At 36.1% G+C, this 26361-nt stretch overlaps 2 protein-coding genes across 5 annotated transcripts in view; one reads left to right on the forward strand and one right to left on the reverse strand.

Moving 5' to 3' along the window:
* Window positions 1-26361, reverse strand: part of SUPT3H (SPT3 homolog, SAGA and STAGA complex component) — a 277738-nt gene that overhangs the window by 246514 nt on the left and 4863 nt on the right. For all 3 annotated transcript variants that reach the window (XM_040554266.1, XM_040554265.1, XM_040554267.1), the window contains exon 2: window positions 19864-19967. In XM_040554266.1, coding sequence (XP_040410200.1) covers window positions 19864-19967 — 104 coding nt within the window. The remainder of the gene's footprint in view (window positions 1-19863; window positions 19968-26361) is intronic.
* RUNX2 (RUNX family transcription factor 2) overlaps window positions 1-26361 on the forward strand; it is a 154729-nt gene that overhangs the window by 12103 nt on the left and 116265 nt on the right. The window lies entirely within an intron of this gene.

Below are 26361 nucleotides of genomic sequence, written 5' to 3' on the forward strand. Positions count from 1 at the left end.
AATTCTAACTAGAATATATGACTTACCATAAAAAACACATTTGCAAATTCTGTTTTACTTTGTTGTTGTTGTTTTGTTTTTAATAAGAACTTGGATATTACTATTTTTTTCAGAAAATAAATCACTAGTTTTGTCTCATCTTACATTTTTTCCTAAAAAATATTCTGAAAGTAAATCCATACCCAAAAATACAATATTCACGCACAAAATATCCCTCTGACGTGAGCTTCATGTTTTGCTAAACCAGATAAATTTAAGACCTTACTGTGATACACATCAACGATTTTTATAAGGACAACCTAGTTCCACCTTCGCTCATGTTGCACATCAGGGATCTGACCAGATGAGTGCTTGCCCTTATACAAACCCAGTTTGCTTTGTACTACAGTAGACTGAGAGCATTCATCAGTTACCACATGAAGATCTGGGACAATAATCAAAGAATAAATAACTAATAATTTCAAACAAGATCATTAAAGCATATCAGACCATACTTGATTGCAGCTTTAATAGAGTAAAAATGAATGGAGCAAGAGGAAACCAAAACAACTGATAGATCAGAAAAAAATAATTTGGTTGATAAACGTTTGAAAGTCTCTGTAATTTATAGGCTAGTGCTGAGGGCTGCATCTCTCTTCCAGTTTTACAGTTATAAAAACTTCTGTTTTCACTTTTTATTACAGTTCACCTTAAGGAAGCACCTAGGTAATACTGAAAAATACTGGAATGTTAGAAATGCAAGCTGTCCTCACAGACAGTGGTGATGGAAAAAGGCCTAGTTTAAATGCTGTTATACTAATAAAACTGCTTATAGTAGTATTCATTTTTTGTAACATAATAGATATACAACGGGCTTTATTAGTGTAGTTATCCTGGCAAACAATAACATATTTTGATGCTACAGAAAAGCTGCTCTGTGCTGGCGTGCAAGGAAGGTCAGATGGAAAACTAACTCCATGCTCTTAACCTGTAAACTCTTTCCTTTCCTGACTACTAACCTAGCAGGGGAGTCCCACAGCCTTTCCACGAACTCAGGTAGGGAGCCTTCTGCTCTGGTCTGCAGGAACAGCACACATGCCCTCGCAGCTTCAGGAGTGCCAGCCTCCTTGGCAGCTCTCTCTTTAAGTTTGTCGATGCAGGTTTGCCACAGAAAAGTTGCCTTCAGATTTCCAGCTCATAAAGGAGTCTTCTATGTGCTTACATACACACGCACACATGTATACACATAAAAAGCTACGTACTTGACTGCTCAAGCCTGCAAGCTATTAGAGGAGCAATTGTGATACTTTTGGAACCCTAAAATTTAATTTCAATGTGTTGAATAAGGGAATACAAAGTGAGGAGACAATGGACTCTGGGAACATATTTTGCAAGGCTGTTTTATAGGGACTCAAAAAGGAAATTGTACAGATGAGGAACATCTATCTGTCTGGCATGTAATTGGCATTATACAACAGAAAGGAACACCAAAAAATACTTATCCTCGATAACATATGGGTTCTTAGAGTGATGGAAGCATTACGGGTCAGGCAATGCACACATTTTGACAACGTATAATTTGAGTAACAGCTTGTTTTCACGGCACTGCTGATAACTCTTCCCTATCTCCCCATGGATTGTTTTGGTTTAATGATTCTCCCCACATTTTCAAATACTGGAAATACTGTAAGATTCTCATTTCACAGCCAAGAGTCAGACTCTGGCAAGCTTGTCTGTTCACAATTTACTACCCACCTCTCGTACTTCCAACCTTCTCTTCCTCTGGTCTTGAAAGTAGAGTCTACTTTCAAATGCCAGACGTCAGCGGTCCTTTCTTTCAGAAGTGTTTCTATGTACCTTCACACTTAGATACTGTCATCCTATTTCCTCTTTCTTTTTCCTTATAGCATAGGGCATAACTCCCACAGAAGCTGATTCCAAATTTACTTGAATCTATTATGTTCATATAGCATATTCTTCTCCATCTAAAATTGTTGAAAAAGAACATGATCACCTGACTAAAGTTCTTTCAGCTGTCTTATTTTCAGACAGCAGTGTGAAATGTGTCTGATAGGCATTCTAGAGGTCCTACCCCCACTTCAGAGTCAGAGCCAACTAGCAACCCTAGGCATCAATAACAACCAGCTGGTATCTTTCATTTCTTTAGAAGGAACTTAGATATTTTTTTTTCCAATATTCATTTGTGCAGGGCCTACCACAACAAAAATACTTATCCATAGCTACAACTCCAATAGGAAAACCTAAATAAATAACAATAGCAGAAATTTTTTATACAGCATCATCAGCTCAACCTCGCTGAACATCTGTTTCTTTCAACCTTGAAGTAGACAGCTTTACTTTAGGCTAGCTTATTTTGATGTACATTTGAGAAGTCTGTCCTTAAAAATAAATAATTTTTAAAGGCATACTGATGACTCATCTGCAGGACTTGGTAATTTTGGTTCTTGCTGGAAAAATGCTTAGCAAATATTGTCAGCAAAATACTTCCATTTTCTTTGCATAAGCATATTTTGAACCTGAAAATAGCAATGTTAACAATTGTGCCATCACCAAATATAGCTGTTCCCTATTTTGGATAGGATACTGAAGGTATTCAACTAGAAAATTGATTTTGGCTGCAACTAAATATTTTTTAAAAATTCAAAGCATTTATGATTTTTTAAAACCTCGCTGACCAAGACTTGGTTGTGTCAACAGCACCACACAGGATTCTGAGAACAAAACACGATTATTCCGTTCGTTCTCAGCCAGTTTCCTAAAAGCACGGTTCACACCATATACAAAGCATTGTCCTGCATCTGGTCCTCGTACATCGATCCTTTTTACTGAACCCGCTGCTGCTGCTGAGATTCCGAACAAATTGAAACGGTCAAACTACAAACACTTGTAGGGTACCAAGGTGAGAAGGCAATCAAAATGGATTAATCAAGAACAAATAAATGTCATATTAACCCAATTGATTAATTTGAAAGCAAATGACTTTGTCAGTAAAGATGAAGCAGCAGAATTGATGCAACTTGGCTCCAGATAAAAAAACATCGATGCTGCCAAGCTATTATACATGGGAACTTGCAAACTCAGTACAGAAGCGTTGCACTATGGAGGAAGTGGTGCAAACTGTAATTGATATTGATGACAAAACATAACATATTTTTTAAGAGTCCCACAGGGAGATGCTGTGCCCAGTTTTGTTTAGGTTAATATATTCAGCATAGATGAGAGAACAGGAACGGTATTTATTGGAATATTTATTGGAATTTACTATGACATCAAGCTGGAGGGATCTCAAATGCTTAAAGAGAACAAGATCAGTTAGAAGAAATCTGAAACTAACAGTATAAAATTAAACAGACGAGTAAAAATGCAGAGAGCCAACTGTTTATTTTGAAGTGAATAACCTCGAGAAAGGAAACATGGAAGAAAATCTGTCAATTAAAAAGGCTCACAAACTAAGTAGGCAGGCGTTCAACTCATTCTCACAGACTATCAGGATTGACATATATACAGAAAATGTAGGAGATACCAGTGAGATATACAGAATCTAAGAGCTCAATTAGAAAACTTTATACCTGATCAAAAATACGGAGTTAATAACGGTTTTAGAAACCATGATCTATGTGAAAAGGTTAAAGAAACATTTCAAACATATATGTCCTTCGCATCCAACATATTTTCACATGATATCCACGGCCACTAGCACTACTAGTCCACACTAGTCCTACTTCTTCTACAATCTTGTGCAACAAGAGAAGTCAGGTATCACAGCCATCATTTCCTTAGATAAACAGAGTAGGAACTATAAGCATAAAAAAAGTTCTGTAGAGACTGTCCAACACTCCCCTTCACTACAGTTTGTACCAGGTGAGACAGTTCGCTGTCCTACCTCAGTGACCCAGACTAGAGTAAGTAGCTCCCTCCCAGTCCCAAACATGTTTTATCAATGATTATTTTACTTGTTAGTCACTGAATACAGGTAAAGGATTTTGTACCGAATGAGGAATAGGTAGGCTGAAAACTTTGCAGCGACTCGGCTATTCCTGAAGGATGTGTTCAGATGCCCACCTTTACTCTGCAGTTAGTTATTACTCCTGAATGGAATGGGAAAGAACAACTTTCTACTTAATATGGGTAAAAGCATATATACTCAAAAGTATGATAGGGTATATAAGGCAGTATAAGCTCACATCCTCATTTAGCTATAGGAAATCTACATGCCTAAATTCAAGAAAAATATGACTTTAAAAAAATCACTAGTCTTGACATCTCTACATTTCAGTGAAAGATTTTATTTATAAATGGGCCTTACTTAGTGAAACACTTAAATACACACACAACTATTTTTATGACTGTCCCGGCAAAGTCAATACTAATATCCTGCTCAAAATTACATGGATTATCAGGATGATTTGAAAAGTATATATTAAAAAATGTATCCATATCCTACAACAGAGTTTGATAAGTGATGCCCAACTCATTTTTGACTTGTAGTTGCAACAAGGAAGTCAAACAATGAGGATAGGAACCACCTCCACACGATGGTTTTTCCTGTTGAGAGTGAAATTTAAATTTTTTCAAGATAACTTCAGGCAAATTTTAAAGCATCTGAATGTTGACTCAGCAAAGAAAAAAAATCATGTGCATGCTAATAAATATGTATATAATAAACAGTGGATTTTTTTTTATATTCTTACACATTACTAAAAGAAAAAACTCAAACTCAGACAAATTAACTGGCTGGCTCCATCTGCTTTGTACTGCTTCAGTAGCAAATAGCAGCTAAATTGGCAGCTTAACTACCTAGTCAAGGCACATTTGCTGCTGCATTTTTTTTTATTTTTTAATAGTCTGATGGCACAAGTGGCTAGGGAACTCAGCTGACAGACTTTACTACAGAGCGGTGCTGGTTTGGTTCAGATACATTTTAGAATCCCCTCCTGGAAAAACATACCTAATCAAAACGCCGTGTTTCTTTTTTGGTAAAGGATTATCCCCTGTTAATTTTAACAAAGCCACACAGTTTTCTGAAAACTGACAGCTTTTCAGACCAGTCCTTCAACTCTAAGACAGTCCGAATTGTCCAAGTCCACCCGCTTTGACTTACAAGTCAAGCTGAATACTTTAAGGTAGAGGACCTGACCAAGACTTGAGAGATGTGACTAATACTTAATTCAAGACTGATCAAAAAAAAAGTTTAAGAAGATGCAGACAATTATACAGCTCTGCCAGTAGTCTCAAAGAAAGGAAACATATTGACGAGGTGAAAAGAAAGACTGCATCAAGTCACTCATCATCACTTCTTTGAAAAAAAAATTGGCCTTTCCATTTGGCGAAAATTAAAGATCACTTAACAAAAGCTGTTGTACAAATAAGCAAACATATCAAGAAGGCTTCATTAATCAAATTTAAATTGTAACTACTGTACTATGTGTACAATCTCAACTGCAGAGTTTTAATAGTCTTTCCTTCAGTCCAAAACATTATTTCCCTTCTCCAAGTTTAAAATTCCCTGCAATAGATTTTTCACCAGCTTTAACTGTAGTACGTAGAGTGTTTCTTGAAAGTCTCAACTGCATAAAGGATAGCTATGCTTCTATGATCAGCAGTAAAACATTCTTTTGTAGCTGAAAACAAAGATATAGGGAAAGATATAAGCCTTTCACCTACCACAAAAATAAACTCAAGGATACCTCTGTAAAGTAGCAGCAACTGTTCTTCATGCTTTCACCACCCCATGTTTAAAGAAAAAAAAAAAAAAACACGACCAAAATAGCCATAGCAACGACAGCTATCATCAGCTGGAGGAGATGCTAGCTTTTCAGAAGAGTGGATGTGAATTGTTATTGGTACCAGCAACCAACACTTGTCTGTAACAGTAGATGGAAACACTTGGCATGCAGGGAAAACCATGTGGCAAGCTAATAAGTAGCAAAGAATGATACAAAAAGAAAAATTCTAATTCCTGTTTTATTTTGACTCAGTCAGACAACTATCTTCACTTATGTGTGAATGGAGGAAATAGTGTTGTCAAAAAAAAAATCAGACATCCTTAGAGACATCAAATACATTTCATTGTAACAGCTATCAGAATAAAGAAAGCTTTATTGAAATTGCTAAGGAAAAGACAAAAGTATTAGTTAAAACTTTAAATGGTCTGCAGAAGTTTCTGCCTAAGGCCTCAATTTTCAATTGAGAAAATACTGTTATGACTTGCCTGTTTCAAAAAGATCATAATGATTAATCAAATAATATCTTTCCCTCAAAAGCTACGTTGCCATATAGAGAAGTCGTTTAAGAAAGAAATGAAATGCTCAGCATAAAGTTCTTAAATACACATTTGAATAAGCAATTTTAAAGATTCAGTCGATTTTTCTAGATTAATCTAAACATTTAACAAAAATAGCTGGTGGTTTGGACTTTTGATTTTTATCTGTCTTAAGAATTCAAAGATAAATATTGCCATCCTAATCCCAGTTCCAGAAATATACATGACTTTGATTATTCAAAAGCTGCCCATTTTTCAAAAATAGTTCTGTAATTCATTAGAAAGAGATGAAACACTAGTGCTTTTTTCCATAAGTTGATCACACACATCTGTTCAGTCATCTGAAGCATAAAAGGATCTGACAGACACTGAGATGTCACGTCAAAGGCAGCGCTGGTCACTATAACGAGAGCAGTACGTCTGTACAGGGGTCCTGCGTGGGCAGGCGGTGTGGAAGATCCTACCAGTGCACACTCACAGGCGTAGCTTACAACAAGCTGTTGTAATGCACTTCTTTCCAAAGAAGGTCTCATTCTCAAAGGTATAAGATTGGCATTTAATAGAGAAACAGAGCATAAGGAAGCTTGCCAACTAGCTACAGAGCCTTCCAATTGAAAGTCACCAGATCTGTATCTAGCCCAGTTGTGCAGCATGCATTAAAGCTGGTTCAGTTTACTTGATTTTGCAGCATCCCCTACACAGGGCTACTTACTGGCCATTTCAGTTCAGAAAGCACAAAGACCTAGAAGCACACAGAACAATCAATATTTATAAACCTACAGTTTTTAAAGGTAGTTTCCATACAGCTAGATTTAATTACACGATTTGCATTACACATTCAATTTGCATTTCAGAGTTGCACAAACTTTTATTTCCACAACTGATCTGTCTGCTATAAAAAGCAAAACTGGAATTGCTGGGGCATCAGCAGAAGCTTAGGAATTCTAACAGATGTAACATTTTTCTGCATTAAACACAAAGCAAAAGACTACTGTGATCATCTTCAGAGTCTGCATTCCCTCTTCGCAGATGGTATAGCGAAAAGTGGTTTCACTTGCATCAAAGCTTATATTAGCAAGCAAAGTCCTGTCCAGTTCTACGGTTCTCAAAGCCATACAACAATTAAAGACAACATATTAGTCTTATTCAGCCCCTAATATCAGCATCATGCTATGAATAGATGTTTGCTCTTCTCTCAAGTCTGTATATACACACACAGATATGCATACATTTAAATATATATATATATTTTTTTTTTACACTACCCAGTATACCACAGTGAAGACCTCATTATTAAGATTGCAAATCAAGAGACAGCAATGCAGGCTGCCAAATAACTCATTGACTATACCACCTTACCTAATTATTAGATGAAATGTATTTGTGGAAAAGAGATCTGCCTGTCACGAACCTGCCAACAACAGAGTTACACATTCAGTTTAAAGCTACTAAGAGAGGAACAAAACACTGACTTCTTTAGGTAGCTTTTTTGAGGAGCAGGAGGCTGAAGAAAATGCATTTGCACAAATCAATCTCACCCTGCGTGCTAACATTTTGATTCCCATGATATTTCCTAGATAGCTTGGCAAATAGATTAATATTAACTTGAGGTCAACAAAATGTTGCAGTTATATACATGCACACAAAGAAGCAGACAGTATTTATTTTGATTAAAACAATGCTTATTTTTTTTAGTAAGAGAGAGGAATAGAGGGTTATTTTTTCATCTTTCCAAATAATTGATAAAGTCTCTAGGTTGGCTCAAACTTTTTAAAGCTTTTTGAAAAACTTTTTTTTAAAAAATCATAATAAATTTCAGCACTATAACAGTAATACAAAATACACTTCAGGTTTAAGAGTAACACAATGTTACCAGTATGTTTTGTCATAACTGGTCAGTGAAACAGTAATTTCCAATATTTTGTGCAATAAGTTTTCCAAAACCACAGACAGGTAACAGTGTTAAGGGTTTTGGAAGAGTTTGTTAACTTTATTTATTTATTTATTTTTCCCAGGGAAATATGCAGAATTATACTTTGTTTATATTTTAAAATATAGATCTGCATTAGCTTTGCGGTCTAGCAGAAAAAGCAGCCATAGGTATGGAGTGGCTTATTAAACCACATTGATACATACCTTCCATAAGGACTATATATTTTCTCCTCTTAACTGAGCTAGTGAAAGGGACTTTCCACAAAATTAAATATTCTTTCGTAACTTTAGATGCTGTTTAATATTAAGGTCTAGTTTTCATTTAGAAGTTTTTTCCGGAGTAGTTACACTACCTTAGATACACTGGAAAGAAAGCAGCTTTCTACTGCAGGTCACAGAAGTGAAACAAAGCAGACTACAAAATAAATACACGGTTTCCTCATATAGTTGTGGAGCAATCCGATATAAAGTCTGAGTAGGTAGGCTGGACCCGATGACCTCCAGACATCCCTTCCAAACTCAATTTTTCTATGGTGGTATTATTTAACTGGTGCAGAATCTGTTGATAATGAGTGTGTATGCGCACGCATGTGTGTACCCATTTAAACAGAAACCCAAGTTGTGTGATCACATAAGAAAAAGCATAGACCTACCCCTCAGGTTCTTGATTTCCTATGAAAAACTCAGAGTAAAAAGCTACACAACTAAAACACTGTGGGTTTGGTTGAAAGGAAAGCTACCTTATTTGTGGAATGCCAGGGACCTTTCCTAATGCAAAAGTATTATTTTTTTAATAAGAGAGTAGAGTTTACCATGAAATTATTTGCCATCTCCCACAGTTTTAAAATGGCCGGATTAATTTATACTTGGCAGAACTCAACTGTATTCCTGTAAGGCTTTTATATCACTGTGTACATATCAAATGTCTGTGTTATCTTGCTGTACTTCACCGAAAGCACAAACAGGATTTAGGCTTGGACTAGATATGCTGAAGGCTTTACACAAACAGGGAGCTGAACATCGAGTGATTCATAGTGAAGTATCACTATAGTTTCAAAATGGATAGTCATGCTTTATTTCAGGACCAAAACACACTCCTTCAAGATATTTTATCCAAATGACTCTGAATCATAGTTAAAGGAGAACAACAAGCCATCTGCTAGCGATACAAAACTGGTGCAAAATTAAATGAGTGTTTAACACATTGTCCTTTCCAGGGTCACAACATAGCCTACTAAGATTCTATAGTATTGCATCTTCGTTTTCCAGGCGTAAGACTGTGTCATGGCTGTTGCCTTTTTAAGTAAGAAAAAGACCCACACATAAGCAAGGCAGTGCTTCTTCAGAAATACTCACTGAGGCTAGAAATGGAGGATGATTCAAAACCACAACTACTCAATTTTCTAAAGGTTGTACAAATCATGTTAGGGGAAAGGGGAGAAAAACAATCTGAGCTAAAAATAAGTAACAAAGAAACATTATCATTCAGACAAGGGTACATTAGGTCAGAAGCTGCTGCTTTTTAACAGCATAAAGTGCTTACAGCTTTCTGTCCGAAAAGCCAAGCAGAAACAAAAAGTCACCATCACCAAATCAGAAGAGCAAGTAAGTTGCCTGCTCAGCATTTTCTGTAAGAAAAGAAGAGCTTTAAGCACAAACTATGTGTTTGGGGCGGTGGATTATTTTAAAGCTAAAAAAGCACGTCATTGCTAACATATTAAGAAACTGCCAATACTATTTTGTAGAATAAACTTAACACTTGCCATTAGACTATTCTTGTGCATGTCCTTTCTCCACCCTCCTCCCACTCTGCCGTTAGTCTTACTGACATTTCTAGCATCCAATTATATCATGACTGCTAAATTATTATTTACCATTTCTAAAGCCAAGCTAAAAGAAACAGTATTCAGTTATTCAGCAAATTAAGAACATTAAAAATGATAATAAAGAGATAGCAATATTTAATATGCAGTATATTATATACATTATTTTTATATGTTATATATAACAAAGTCAAGTGGAAGAGTAAGCAGAGGGAGTCATCCAATGGAAACTAAAGGTATGATAAAGCCATTTATAGACTTATATTTAAAAAAAAGTGATGATGTTACTTAGTCATCAAATGCTGGAAACTATTCAAGAGAAGTTACTCCAGCTATCACTCTTTAGCTGTTTTATTGCAAGTCCCAGAGCCAGTGTGGGATTTGAGGATAAACTAATCACCTTACAGACCAATTTAGGGAAAACGTCATAATCTAAATTACTATGTTGCAATCACAATGACAGAGAAAAACACAAACACGTTGCTCTAACCACTAAGGGATATCTTGTACCTCCGAAGAGGCAGTTCCATACCAGGGGTGGCAGACATCAGCACCAGTCAAGCAAAAGCTGGGAAGGATTATACAGCCTTTGTGCCTCAGAGGGAAAAAACAACAATTAAAAAAAAGTAAAAACAATGGAAGTATTCCTCTCCAAAGCCATGGCAGATAGCTGAAGGAGCAGAAAGAGCACCTAGATGAGAAGAATACTCTGACTCAGCTATCTAAGACACGGTGCATTCTGCAGGGCTTCCTTCTCATCATTTTAATCTCTGCTCCCATATATTCCAGTTGTGAACTTCCAATTCTTTATCTGATACAACCGTAAGTAATTCCACAGAGCGCAATGACATCAGCAGGGCAAAAAAGCACACAGTAATTACAGCATCTGTCCCCCTACTGTTCTGTATGGATGGATAATGTTCTACTACAGCGTTGCGCACTGACACGTACAATCTGTACCATCAAATTAGATGCGACTAAAACAAATAAATTGAAATTACAAGTTATGCAGCTGCAGTTCAAAGACTTCAGCAGTTAAGAACCAACTCACTCACCAGTTATGGTCATGGCTGTACTTTTAACTGGATTTTCAGATTCAGTCTGCTAGAACAAATGTATTGCAATTTTATTATTTAATTTTTTTTTACACTTGAGAAAACAAGTAGAAAATGCTGGACTTGATGAACGTACTAGCTTATGATTTAATAGGTATTCAGTTACGATATATGTACGTCTTCACTTCAGAAGGACAGTTCACTTCCAAATTTAAAAATCTTTTACATAGCTATTAGATACATTAAAGCAACTTACCAAAATCTGAAACCAGAGAATTCCAGGAATCTAATTGTAAAAGCCTGGAATCATATATCTCAAAATACTTCCATACCAAACAGAAAAATCCAAACATAGGATGTACTTAAGAAGTTGTATGCAACTCAGAACAAATAACTAAGTAGAACCGTGCATGTTGTAACCTTCCTTTGAGGAACTCTTCCTGTGCTTATAAAAACAGGTTTCACAAATTAACTGCAAAACCTACAATAACATTGAACTTTCAAGAGAAAAATGCAGCGCTAGTAGAGCAGAATTATCTGGGTTTTGTGCATCTCATTATGCTAAACCTCAGCTAATTCTGTTCAGGGTAAAAACTGCTGTCCAGATTAAGCCCTTTAGCCTTTCCCCATAAAAACATCCTTCATGTGTTTCTTTTGCAAACCTTCTGAATATGAGTGCAATTTTGAAATTAGTTATGGGAAATTTCCTTCAGCAGTTTGTGAAGAGACATAGCACTGCATTTCCTCTATGTAAGAGACTGCTCTGGCACTGTATGTTAAGAAAGATCTTCCAGCTCGTTTTGCCCCCTTCATAAGCAAAGACAAGATACTCAACAGAAAAAAGAGAGGCAAGAGAAAGTGAGTGCATTTCAGGCACAATGTTTGACAGATATCATTAAAGTGATTTCTGCTACTACTAAATGGTAAAATGTAACTTCAGTATTACTAAAGGGTTGTCTAAAATAACTATACTTAAAAACGTGGTACAGAAATGTGGTACCATTTTCCATTTTCAGCTCTTAAGTCTTTTAGTGTCAGTTGTTTGAACCCTACCAGGCCTCCTCAACAAAATCCTATTGTGCTATTGACTGTATACAGAAGAGACTCTGCTTTTTAAAGCAGAAAAATATCTGATCACCTCAGCAGCAGGAAGATCTGCAGTAATTTCTCTAAGGAATGTCCTTCCTCTACTCTGCCCTACCTGTGAAAGAAAAACTTAGTTCTGCTCCTAGTTTTCTATCTCGTACCACTCTCACCTGATGTATTTGATGAGGTAGACATAAAAAAGAAAAACACTATTGGGTAAATAATTTCCAATCACGTCTGGTGCCATCGCCTCTTTAGCAAAGGGTCAAAAAAAGTCTGCAGAGAGGGATTTCAGCTCAGTAGGCTAAACTGGTTATTTTTGAACAATGCAATCTCAGCAAAATTCAGGGTTCAGATATGGTAAACAAGTACAGGACAGAATAGAGAAATTCTTTACAATCCCAAATTACAGTTTGGTTAACCAGAATGCTCCCTAAGCCAGGTCATTACAGCTGTTTTCTTCCACTATCATTCCAAATGAACTATCCAAAGTCAGATGATTTCACTGATCAACTTCAAAGCGAAGAGGGATAGGCACACGAACGACTGAAGTCACGAGGTTATAGTCATAAAAGGGTTCTTTGAATACTATCGTATCTCATTACAGTAAGATAAAACAAATTATTATTAATATTCAACTCAAGCACATGCTTATTGGGTGTTGCATGCTGCATGGATTGTGCACCATTTTATTAAAACCAATCATCTAGACTGTCTAGTCAGCATAACTTCCTAGTCACTATAATCATTTACTTGTTTCAAATAGAATCAGGGCCTGCATGCGCTCTGCATTCCGAGAAACCTAAGATATATGAAAGGCAACACTCTAAAAACTTTCTTTCTCCCGGGGAAGAACTGAACCTGGCATAAGGGAAAACCTCCTGAGGAACCTGGCATGAAGGGAATGGCAGCTCTGGTGTTTATGCTTACAGCTGGCTCACAAGGGTCAGTCTGCTTATACATTTAGGTGTTAAACTGAAAACAAAACAAAACAAAAACACACACAGAAAAAAAAAAAACACAAAGTAACCAAGGCTATGGTTTAACAACTGAAAACTAGACTTACCAGCAATGAAGCCCATTATCACAAACAGAACTATAAGAAACAATGTTTTGAAGACCAGGATAATAAATTAGATGTTTATCAAAAAACAAGTAGCAGCAGAAGCTAGAAATCAGATAGGGAACATTTTAAACGTTTTCTTATTAATTCATAAAACAAAACACTTTAGGGAGAATATTCAACAGGGAGTTACGTCTTGCAAACAGCACAGAATGCATATTTATTTTTTTTGTAATTAGCATGTAATCTTAATGAAGTATTTAATTATAATTATTCTGATACTTGGAGCTGGATAAATATACAAACAAAAACCTATGTGGCAAAACACACCTATATGCGTCATAGTCCTTTCATGTTATATACAGTATGTATTTCTTCAGCACTGAAAAACAAGTTCCTTGAACCTTTCAACTGACATGGAAATGCTATTTTAGCATAAAAAAGCACTCATTATTAACAACATTTGCATTTTTCTATTTGAAAATAAATTTAAGACCCAATACTGGGACACACCAGTAAGATCTTCCAGGGCATTCAGTGCTGAACAAATTCTAATCCAACTAAAGTCAGCAGGAGTTATCTAAATACATCAGTGGAACAAAAGATTAGTTCAGGGATCATGTTTTTGACCTCCTACGTCAACACGGGGCATCTAGCTACTGCCTGTGGCGTGGTGTAGGATAGTGTCACTACACTGAGTTTTGAGTTTTTGTTAGTTATAACAGTGCAACTTTTCCAAAGCAGTGCCACAGATTTAAAGAGTTGAAAGTTTTTACTTTTATTTTTCAGCTATTTCAGCACACGCTTATAAAAAGCACTTAGGCAGCTAACTGTTTTTCCTTGCTCTGGTAACTCTGAGCTGACCCAAATATGCAAAAAATTGTTTAAATTTACTTTTTAAGCATAAAATAATGAAATTTTTTCATCACCAGAGTTACAGTTATAAGCATCAGAAAAATAAACTATTAAAAATGGAATTAAAGTTGTTCTTAATTCAAATGTATTGCCTATCCATGGTCTTCTGTGTATCTAACTAGCATTATCCTAAATATTTCTATAGCACGATGGTCTTCACACTATATACTGAAGCCAAAAGAACAACCAAAATAAATCTGTTCTCACATATTTGCATTTTGCCCTGCATTAAAGCCAATTTCTAACATAAACATAGAGAAGAGTTAAACTTTACAAAAAAACGTGTATCTGTATCTTCTCAAGCAAGACAATCTGCAGCCACACAGCCAGCCAATGAACAAGTCAACAGAGAGGTCTCAGTGACAGAATTTCTTGTTTAAATGCACCACGAGGTATGTTTACCCAAGAGCTAGTCCTGAAAAATAAATCCATTTGTAGTGGTATCCATAAAAATAGGCAGTTTTGACTAAACAGAGTAGTGAACGTAGGGCCTTTTCTGTTATGGAAAGTATTTATTTTTTTTATTTTTGTTTTGAAGGACCACATTTTCAACATTTCATTTTTAAAAAAATCTGTTATAAAGAAAACATAGAATCATGTTACGGTTGACAAAAAAAAAGTTGTTTTTCAGACAAAATATGTGGTTGCAGAATGCATATAAAATAGATAGGGGGAGGGACAACTTTGAGTCTGAAAATAAAATAACACGGAATTCACAAAAAGGACATTATTTTCAACCAGCTTGCATTAACAGGGTAATACAGCCTACCATTACCAATGACACTGCATGTTCTGGCACTACGAATGCAGCTGACACAAACACACTCTTCGATAGTGAAGTATAACTAACTAGTGCTTTATGTAATTCCGAGATTTATCATCAACTTTGAGCCCAACTCTGCAGCTTTTCAGCTGACATATAATCGCTGAAGCATATGTAGCTGAACATTGGGGTCACCTATGGGATGAAGCTGTAGGGTATAGTGAACTGAAATGTGTTTTCAGATTAGTTTTCAATATACATATGCCATTGTAAAATTCTTACTCATGTGATTTTTAAAATTATTCTGTTGATAAACTGATTTTGAACATAGCCTCTGTTCCCTCTGCTTAAGAGTTTAAGAAAAAAAAAAAAGGTTGAATCAATTAAAACAACTTCTGAATGAACTTCAGGTCACAATAATTAGTATTTTTCATTTTTGTAAGCAGTTAAAATAGCTCTGATTTCAAGATATGTTATTGAGGGGAAGAAAAAACTCTCCATCTTCAAACTGTTCTATACTAGTGTTTATAACTTCATGGTTTCTAGAAATTCCCTCTATAACCAGTGCTTATATTACAACATAGATGATTTCAACCAAATTACGAATTGTAGCTGCTACTGTGAAATCATCATGGTTGAGAACCTTCTGGGCAGAACTATAATTTAAGTGCAACTGACCTAAGGTTAGCAGTTAGTTTGGAAACAGGTTATATATCAGCCAAATGAAACCACGTAAAACAAACCTCAGAAAAATACTTTAAACCTGCTGAAACCTTTTCTTCTTTTTCTCTCTTTTTTTTTTTTTTTTTTTTTAATTTTTAACACCTTACTGCTATAATAACAGTAACATAACATATCTAAATACAAATAAACAATGTGGGAGTCAAAGAAGAATCTACAGGGCATTATGTTCCCTTCAATTATTATTAGATAAAATATCAAATAATTGCAAGGTCTTAACAATTAAAAGCCAAACAAACCCAGGTAGTGCCCTGTACATTGACATGCGTTTGTGCAGTCTGTGACAGTCTGACACTAACTCTCTATTCCTCTAAAAGTAATCCATATATAAGTACCATCCCCAGCTATACTTAATGCTATTTACGCAGGCACTAGACATTATACAGATTTTATTCTGAAAAACAAACGAAAAAAATCTTCAAATACAAGCAAATACTTTCAACAGTCTTAATCGTCAATAGAAAAACCAGAACTGTTTTATTAGTGTGTGCATATATATGCACATATTATGAAAAACTGATTTATGCATTTTAAGACAACGTTTCTGCAGTATTTTTTGATTTCATTTCAAGGCCCCTATACATTTCCTCGAATGCATAGGAAATAATATTTGTGAGGCTATCATAAAAACACAATTCCCAAAAGGATTCAGTTCATTCCCTAGTGCTTTGGTTCAAAAAAAATAAGCATAGCATAAGTGATATACATAGCATGGAATAACCTCATCACCTTAAAAGGGATTACTCACAAACTTAACGCTACATGTAAATTTCAGCATTCTGGGGAATCAAACCCTTACTCAACATTTAAGTGCTGTGTGTACCAAACTCATAAAAGGTACCACCTTCAGACTGTGAGGCACTGGTAAACACAGACTTCCAGTTCTCACTGCAGGGTTGTAACAGAATTTGATATTCTACATCAATGATAGAGTTTCTCTGCATTTCTTCTGCCTTTTAAGTCCTTATGATCCAGCAGTCCCTTTTTTAACGTTAGCAACTACCAAATGCCATTCTTGCTTCGCACCCAGCGTCCCTAACACGACTTACTTCCCACAAATTCATCTTTTCACATTTTTTGTAGAGAAAGGCAGGACAAGCTGAAGGTACTCTTCATATTACTCCGTATGAACTGTCTGAAATAGGTGCTCCTACTCAACCTCACAATGAAACCATGCAGCTAAAACCTCTATTTTCTTTTCTTTAAGAAAGATGTCACCTTTTCTGCACTGTAATCCCCCAGCCTTTAGTATTTCCCAGGATCTTACGATGACAGCATGGATTTATTATAAATCGCCTAAATGGGAGAATCTGTAACTTCCTAAATTATGTAGTTTATAAAAAATGTCAGCTTCTGTCAGAGCCTGGAAAGTTCTTTTAAAGTGGTAACTTCATTTTGCGGTGCAGGCCAAAAGAAACAGTTGTCATTTTTTTCTCCACATGGTTCATCCCTGGTACTTTATCATTTCAAGACTCACAATTTTTTTTCTTCCCCAAGCAAACAATTAAAAAAATGTTATTTTCAACACGCTCATTACATTCAGGGAATTTCTTCAGTTGTTATTATTTCAATGAAACTGTTTATGAAAAGTGTTTAACGCACAGAAGAGCTGTTTGTATAGCTCTCTTATAACTTCACCAGTTCTGAAGCAAAAGGAAAATGTCTATTTCTTCCATTTATATGGCCAACAATAACTTCTCCATTCTGACAGGATCATGTGTATACTGGCGGGGAGAGTAGTTTCAAATACTTTATCAGGAAGTGCACAGTTAAATAAAATGCAGGCTCCTCAGATACTGACCCAAAGAGATGCACAGCCTCCTTTGACTCCAAACTTCCTGGCTCTTCTTTTGTTTTTAAGCCTAGTTAGAGCTATTTTCTCCACAAAGAACAACACATGCATTTTCCAGTGTACATGACTATTATAGATGTGAACAATAACTAAACAGGGTTATTTTGAGGGAGAGAACCTACATTTTCTATCTGAAAAGGAACTCAGTACAGCAAACCACTGGATTTGTAACAAAGTGCTCATCTCCTTCAGAAGCTATTCACAGGAAATAGTTCATTATCTCATTTACATTATAGCAAAAAATACTCTAATGTGTCCCGTGCGCCACCTACAACAGTCTAATAGTCTCTTAAGAAGATTTAAATAAAAATGAGTTACATCTTTTGCTTTTGGACAGGGAACTCTTTGTAGAATGTGACTCTTTGGCACGTGACATGGAAGAGATTTACCATTTTTCTTATATAAAATCATCATGTCCATAGCTGATGAAAACAAACAAAAATGCAGTTCAAACGTAGCCTGAAGTGACCTAAAACACCTTTTAATTCCTGACTGAGCTCCTTTACAACTACAGAAGTAAAAAGAGAGTACCTAGAACGATACAGCAATACTAAAGATGCGAAGTGTTTCCATTACATCAAAAAGCCAAATATTGTTTTTTTATCCAGGCAAATAATTATAACCTGTGGAGGCTTGAGATACTTTAACTTCTTTCTGGTTGAAGAAGACAATTGGCAGGAAAAAATATTTATATATTTGTAAATATAAATATACAAATAAAGCTTTAACATTCATCCTAGCCTTATAGTCAGCTCTAACACCGTGGAAACAGGAAGGTTGAGAGTGGAGCATTTAAGAAAAAACTACCTAAATATTGTACAAATGAGTACACGTTCAATATTACCAACCTGAAGTAAAATAATCAAAAGGACAGTATCATAAAAACCATTAGAATGCATCCATAGCTTGAATACAGAAAAACTTCCCTACCTTTAAAATGTAGTTACTCACCTATAGGTCAGAAGACGGACATCATAACTATTTTGACTGAAATATAGCTTATGAAAAAATAAATTCAAAAATAAAATATGAAGCAACATAGTATAAAGAAGCTTTCAAATATTGAGTGTTTTCAATGACCTTGACAAAATAAACATCAGTAGCCCAAAATTAATTCCCTTTTAAGTCCATCCTACTTTAACTCAGCCTATCTTAAACAACATCCTGAACAGTCTTCCAGAACTCAAACTTTAGTGAAAAGAGCCAATGATTACCACTATCTTTTGAAAACGTGGATTTATGTTTTGGTACTCTGGGACTAGCTTTCTTCATTTCGTTTTCAACTTTGACAAATGAACATAGGGAAAAATCCTTTAAGATACTTTTGCAAGATTTCATAAAGCAAAGCTCCCTTTTATGTGCAGCTGACATCAGCAATTGGCAAAATGTGCATCCTCTCCCCCTCAATAAGCAACATTCATAATCATATACTTTGAAAAATGCACGATTTAGACACGAGCCCCTACAGCCTAGTTTTCTATCTGAGTTTAGATATCTTTTAGCTTTAAGCTGAAATACTCTTTAAAGTGCCTGATAAATCAGGAGCACAAATCCACATGGAAGAAGCTCATTACTTTTCCCACCCCCCATCCCAACAGTACAGTGTCTTGGATACACATAAAAAGGGGAAAAAATGGCAAGTCACATTTTTGATGAGTATGTTGCTTTCCACCAAATGAAGATTTGCAATCAGCCCAGTGAAATAGGTTACTAGCCAAGATAAAGACTTCTCCAGAAGGAACCCTTCTGATTATGCAAGTACCTTTGAGACTGACAAAGCCCACCTGTTCATATACCATCCAAGGTTTAGAAGTGAACTACAAAATCATGCAGCATCACAGCCTGGAAGTCTCATTAAGTACAACAACAAATGTTTTTTGGCTGATAGGAAGTACAGTTGTTACAAAGATAAGTTATTTGCAACTGTTCCATATCTTAATTTCATGTGCAATATTAGGATCTCAGCAGTCTACCTTTCTACGTTAGCACTGAAAGATATTAACACAAGAAAACTTAAATAAGCAAAATGACAACAGGAACAGTTTTCTTTGGTGAAGGACTGTCAAACTTAAGTCATAAATGACTTCTAAATATTAAAAATACATTTATTTGATCAGCAAGATTTTTCTCTCCATTCAATACAGGATGTGTTATGTTATTTATCTAGGTGTGGTGGTTTGGTTTTTTTTTTAAATCTTTGAATGTTTTCCAAATGAGAAGTAAAATCCATTCAGAAAAAAAGTCCAGAAAAATCCAGAAGTTTCATCACTAATACCCACTCTCCCCTGCCTGTTATACACACGTTCTAAGAACTAGCTAGAAGAAGCATACAAAAAGCAGATATTACCAGGTATTTTGACTTATTACTTACATCATACTTTGCAATTCAGGTGTAAAGCTTGTCGATTTTCCTGTCCCTCTTCCAGTGCTTGAAGAGGCGACCGTTGACATCGGGCTAGCCACCGTGCTGCTCATCTGAGTAAACAAAAGAAACACAAAACTTATAAATATATTTTAAAAGAGAACGTATGGAAGAACAGTAACAACTATGTATCCCTTCACATAAGTGTATGTGCCTTAGAAATTCCAGGCCTACTTCTGTGTTTCATATAGAACTTCATAATGCCTTTCATGCAGCGATACATGAAAGCTATTAAGAAAGCCAACTGAAAAAGCCCATTTTTCAGTAACTGAACATGTAAACTTGTAACAACTGTAAAAGAAGTTCACCTCAGTGGCTGCTGTCTATGTTCCACACTAGATATTCAAAAGGGAAGACAAGCTATTCAGGGTGGACTTGAACATAAATGCTCTGCATGCAAAAAGATGCCTGAGACACTATAAGAGAGAGTAGACGCTTACTGTAACCTCAGGAAAAATTGGAAAGGTGTGCTATTTTTAAACATATTTTCTCAGGAACCCGTTTAGAGGTACCCTAAAAGCACCAAAGCAAATTATTAGACTAAAATTACTGCTATTCTGGAATATACGATATTCATAACCACTAGTGTCTTGCTACCCAAAACATTCTCTTCTATTCCTGTGCTATCGCAAGCAGTAGTAAATCAGTCTGTGCTGCTTCCACTGAGACCAAGAGGAATAAAACAGAGTATTAGAAAAAGCCAGTTAAAATTTGATGAGCACTGGGATCCCAAGTTCCTTTCTGAAACACACCTAACACCACAAGTGCACTGCTAAACCATGTCCCTAACCACCTTGTCCAAACACAGCTCTTTAATTCCTCCAGGAACGGGGACTCTGTCGCTTCCCTGGGCAGCCCGTCCCAATGCCTGACCCCCATGATGCTTGACCATGGAGAAATTCTTCCTAATGTCCAAATTAAACCTCCTCTGGCTCAACTTGAGGCCATGCCCTCTAGTCCTATCACTAGTTACCTGTGATAAGAGGCCGACCCCCAGCTCCCCACACCTTCCTTTCAGGGAGTTGCAGAGAGCAATAAGGTCTCCCCTTTGGTCTTCTCCAGACCAAACACCCCCAGTTCCCTCAGCCGCTCCTCAACAGTAGGACGAGAAAACCAAAATAAAGTCTTTCAAACAAAAATGCACTGTAAAAGGAAAGGGTGGTTACCTGCACATCTTCACAATACCTCCAGAACTAGAGGTACTATCTTTACGCAAAATATTTTATAGCTTTGCCATGCACATTTCTTACAAAGAAAAAAACAACTCAAGGACAGTTCTCCTCTTATTCTACAAAGTAAATCTAACACACATACATTTTCCTTTTTAATAAAATGCCAGTTGAATGTCTTTAAGCAAATTCATTTTATAAAATATCTTAAATTACTACAAGTTTGGGAAATCGAAGCTTATTTATGGAAAATTCCATAGCCATAGAATAGGGAGTTTCATTTTTCCCCTTCAAGGTTGTTTTTTTTTTTAAACACAGAACTGCACACACTATGCCATTCCTCTGACAAACAGAACACATTTCCACTATTTTTCACCTCTTCTATCTAGTTTGCTGCACACTCAGCTCAGTTGTACTGATCATTTCTTGTACTATTAGTAGTAGCATTGATAACGAAAAGCAGATGTTAACTTGTTTTGCCATAAGATTTTACCTTTTCTCACTTTAAATGTTAAAGTTAAGATGGATTCCTTTTTCTAAAGATATTACCTAAAACGGTTACATTAAATGCCATTAAAAGCATTGCAAATAATCACAAATATTAGGCTTTGGTTTACAAAAACTTGTAACACTACGTAGGGAGCTTAAGACACTTTCAAAAAGCAACAACAAAACTAGGACATTGATAGGCTGAGGATATAATAGCTTATGGATGGACAACAAATATAATAAGAAGTTTATGCATTTACATATAAGTTTACATTTTTATTAGTGCTTTCAAGTAGATTTTAAACAGACTTCTGTTTATCTTCAAGCAGATTCTAATTTAGGTCCCCATCCTGCAAGCACTTATGCACATGTGTAACTTTAATCACATGCTTACTCCCACTGCAGTCTGATTTTAATCACAAGAGCAGCTACACCAGGCTTCAGTGCTGGCAGGATCCTGCCACAGGCAGCAGTCACCAAAGAGCCGTAGAAACTCAACTGTCAAATGAGCGAGTTGCAACGAAAAATGGAAAAAATGCCTCTGTAACGTGAAGGAAGCTGACTATTTCTAGGAAAGCTCTGCGTACACATGGAGGGGAGTACAGAGGAAGCTGCACTGATACCCACATACAGCCTAAAGATTTGGAAACGTATCTGCATTTTACTGTTTGTTGTTTCATTGAGAAAAACTGTGATTCATTTTAGTAGCTATATGTTTATATTCAATACCACAGTACCAGTATTTCCTCAATAAAAAGTAATGCAGTCAATCCCACAGGACTATGCATTATTTTAAAGTTTTATTGAAAACCATGGAAACTCTTACTCAAACATTAGACAACAAAATTATTCTGCCCACCAAACTCCCATAACACACCCATTTTTCATTTGATTTCATCTGTATTAATTGCAGTCATCAGTACACCCATTGCCTTCCACGTGTATAACCAAGGCTATATGCCTGTAATCATCTGCAGAATGCAGTCCATTAGTTTATTTTTTGATTATTTGGTTTTATCACTTGGCAAACAGTGTTTCATTACACAAACAATAAGATCCCAAATGTATCATGTTCCTACAATTGGTCCTTTTAGTCTTTGCCAATGAGCTCTCATGGTAGAGGACAGCAAGTCTTATGATATTCGCAGACCCCAGAGAAAGCAATCAGGTGAACATCTCAATTAATGTTCCCAAAAATGGCTTTAGAAAAATTCCTGAGATATACCAGTTGGATGTTCCTTAAAGTTTAAAAACTGAGTAATGAAAAAAAAAAATCTTGAGCCTTTGTATAAGTTTGAATGATTTTTTTTCAACTATCAAGATCATTTAAAGCACATGGCTATTTTCTTTGGACATTCAGTACAGACATTTTGTTTTACCCATGGAGTCTCTTCTGCATTAGCAGAATGAGAGCATCCTTAATGAGGCATCCTTACAAAACTCCCCCAAAATGTGGGACAATTCCACAGTTGCCACCTCAGTGTAACACTTGGGATTCACGACTGTCCTATTTTCGAGTAAATACTTTTTAAGGTGCTTCCAGTGGACCAGAACAGTCTCATTCAAAACCCTGAGGGGCTGTACATCTGTACAAGTATCAGTAGGTTTGGGAGCTGAAAGCTTATCAGCTACTGCTTCCCTGCGAGCTCTGGTCTTCCTTCTGCAACCAAATGATTTAACTTTCAAATCAAGCAGGTGTACAGCATTTTCTTGACATAAAACCCAACAGCTTGTCAGGCTTCGTCAGACCCTTCACAATAATTACTTCCACAGCCCATGTTTTGTTTGATGGTTTAGATAATTAACTTCTTTACACATCAAAGTCCCATCATCCGTATGTTCTATTTCCTTTCTTCCGGACATTAAAAAAAAAAAAAATCATTCAAAAGCAGAAGCACTCTCAAATCAATTTTCTTCAATAAGTACAGCTAACATGGAACTGAAAAGCCTACTGTAATCTTCAATGGGTCAATATACTGTATTTATTTTAGCCCCAAACTGAAATGCAGCTGTTTGCCATATTCTACAAAATGAATTCAGATGTTCAGATTAGGTCACAGATTATTTCAACATGCCGTATTCTAATCATGAACTCTAGCAAAGAGAAGATAACTTCTGATTAACGCTAGTTAGAACTAGCGATTACGAGGTCTATCCAGACAGGTCCAGCTTTTACAAATTCTTTTCCCATAATCGGAATCTTGCAGTAGTATGTGTAATAAAAATATATAATCTTTAATATAAATAAACATGTAAAAGCGCCTACTGTAACCCTGATATCTTTCACATAAAGCAGTCACAATTGAAAATAGCACTTGTTCCATATAAATCAGCAGAAGAAAACAACTCTTGGCTGGGGGAAACCAATTCTAAGTAATTTCTTGACAAATGTAGACCCATCCTTTTCACTGAGTTAAAATGCATGGGCACACTTGCACTTCAGAGTCATCCTTTAGATCTATACCCAACTAAAGTTCCCAAGCAATACTAACTCACATTTAAAGCTGTTCAATCAATAAGCCACACGTACAGCCCTTACATTTATTCAAGATCTAGTTGAGAGATCAAGTTCCAGTGCTCCTGAAACTGGGATTTAATACACAGGCTACACACGCAGCCCAGCTCTGTAGAGCATCAATCTCCAAGCTGCTCAATTTCACCTGAAACATACATAAGCAGCCCTGGGGAGAAGGAAAAAAAGATGCTGTCCACACCTCCATCTTCTATTCTGAAATACTTCTCAAATACTTCCACCAGCCACCACTGTGAGGATCTCAGGGCTGCCAGCCCTCCGATACATCTGAGCAAGGATTGTTCAAAACTTAATAGAGCAAACTTGTACCTCTGCAGCTTTCACTTTGAACAAAAGACAAATGAGCATCTTAACCGGGTCAGTTTAAAACAACAGTATCTCTCAGAGGAGGGGAATTTGAACCTGAGTTTTACTCAAAACTCTGGTAGGCCTTTCAATCTATATATAATTAAATAGTGTATAATAACTCAGTGATGTATAAGTAAAGTCAGTGACTGCATTTGTTTTCAGTGACAAAGTGTTTGCAAAATCAAGTCACATAGCTAACTCATATATTTTGAGATTTTGTAAATTTTCTTGTCTGTGACAATGTATAGTATTTCTAAAAAAAACCACAGTAATCTTGCACAAATTCTCACAGTAAATACATTACTGTACGTTTTATGATGACTTAATTCAAACATGCGTCCATTGTGGATACTGCACCAGTCTTCTTTTCTTGTCTTTCATAAATACCTTTTGCATATAACCCAAAACCATGCAAAAATTTAAAGACTGACACATTTTCATCTATAGAAATCCAAGCAAAACAGGTAGGAAATAAATGCCAAGATGACAATGAGTTAACACAAAATTAAAATGAACGGTTGTGTTTTCACACCCTCTACTTCAGAGCAATTAGGTTAACTAGTCTATTACCACCAAGGATTTTACTGCATACATGAGCTCACCAGCACACAAGAGAGCAGAAGATACAGCCTTCTAGGTTTGGAGATGTAAGAACTTAATTAACTACAGGAAATCAGATTTTTGTTAGTGCATTTCTTAAAAAAAAAAAAAAATGTAAACCCTGTTGAACACATGCAAGACTGGCTTTGTAAGTGTATGATGAAAAAATTTAAACATAGTCAAATGCTGGAGTACATATATTGTTTCACTGATCACCCACTCCTCCAGTAGCATGGAATAACTCAAAGTTAAAAACCTATTAAGTTTCCCTGAGTTGTTCAAGCAGGCTGGAACCAGAAACGGTCTCAAGCAAAAGGTCTCAGATAAGTACAATGCCTAGATAACCTAGAATTTGCAGGAACTATTCAAGGTGTGTAACAAAATTCCTTTATCAGCCCCTAACTCGTCCAGGTCCACCAGGTGACAAACAACTTGCTGTGTAACAAACAAAAAAATAAGCAATAGGGCGAACAGCTTCCAAATTTCCTAAAAAACAGCCTCTTAAAAGCCAAGCAGATAAAGCAAAGGGAGAAACGTTTCAGGAACAGCCCGATCAAATGCAGGACTAGAAGTGTGTGGGCAGGCAGCGATACATCTGCGTCAGGTCTGCACACAATAATATTGTTCAAAGCTAGGGATGCAATATGAGCTTTCTTCCATTTTTTTAATTACTCAACAAAGTATCACAAAGTGGAATGCACGCACTATCCATGCTAAGGATAACACATTACATCTGCTATTGCTGCTTCCTTTTATTACCTGATAGACTTGATTCCTACGATAGCTTCACTTTAAAGTGAATAACCGAATGAAATATTCATGTGATAGCTGTCAAAGTGCTGCCCAAATTTTGTCACCCAGACAAATCAGCATCTCATTTTTAACCTTGACACTCTTTCTTGGAGCAAAACATGTTCAGAAAGCCCACAAGAATACAAAGAACACAACTGAACGTCATTCTCCCCCTTTACCTTTAAAAGGCCACTCAGTCATTCGCTGCCATTTAGAAATGAAACAAGAAGCACGTATGCCTGAAAACGAACAGTAAAACAAATCTTCAAATACATGTACCCACTGGTTTTGCCCCAGAGATTAAGCTGTATCATATCGATCTTATCTTTACGACTGTCCTGTTCCACATGCCTACAGAGAAAATAATCCGAAATGTTCATTTCCACGCCTGATAAGAATTTATCTTTGTGTATTAATTTTACTGAAGCCCTTAGATGAAAGCAATGAACAAGCACAACTCTCTCTCACTAACTTTGTAGAGAAAGAAAGCCGCTAACCTACTACAGACTAAAGCAC

The sequence above is a fragment of the Cygnus olor genome, chromosome 3 (assembly GCF_009769625.2).
Source record: "Cygnus olor isolate bCygOlo1 chromosome 3, bCygOlo1.pri.v2, whole genome shotgun sequence".
Lineage (NCBI taxonomy): Eukaryota > Metazoa > Chordata > Aves > Anseriformes > Anatidae > Cygnus > Cygnus olor.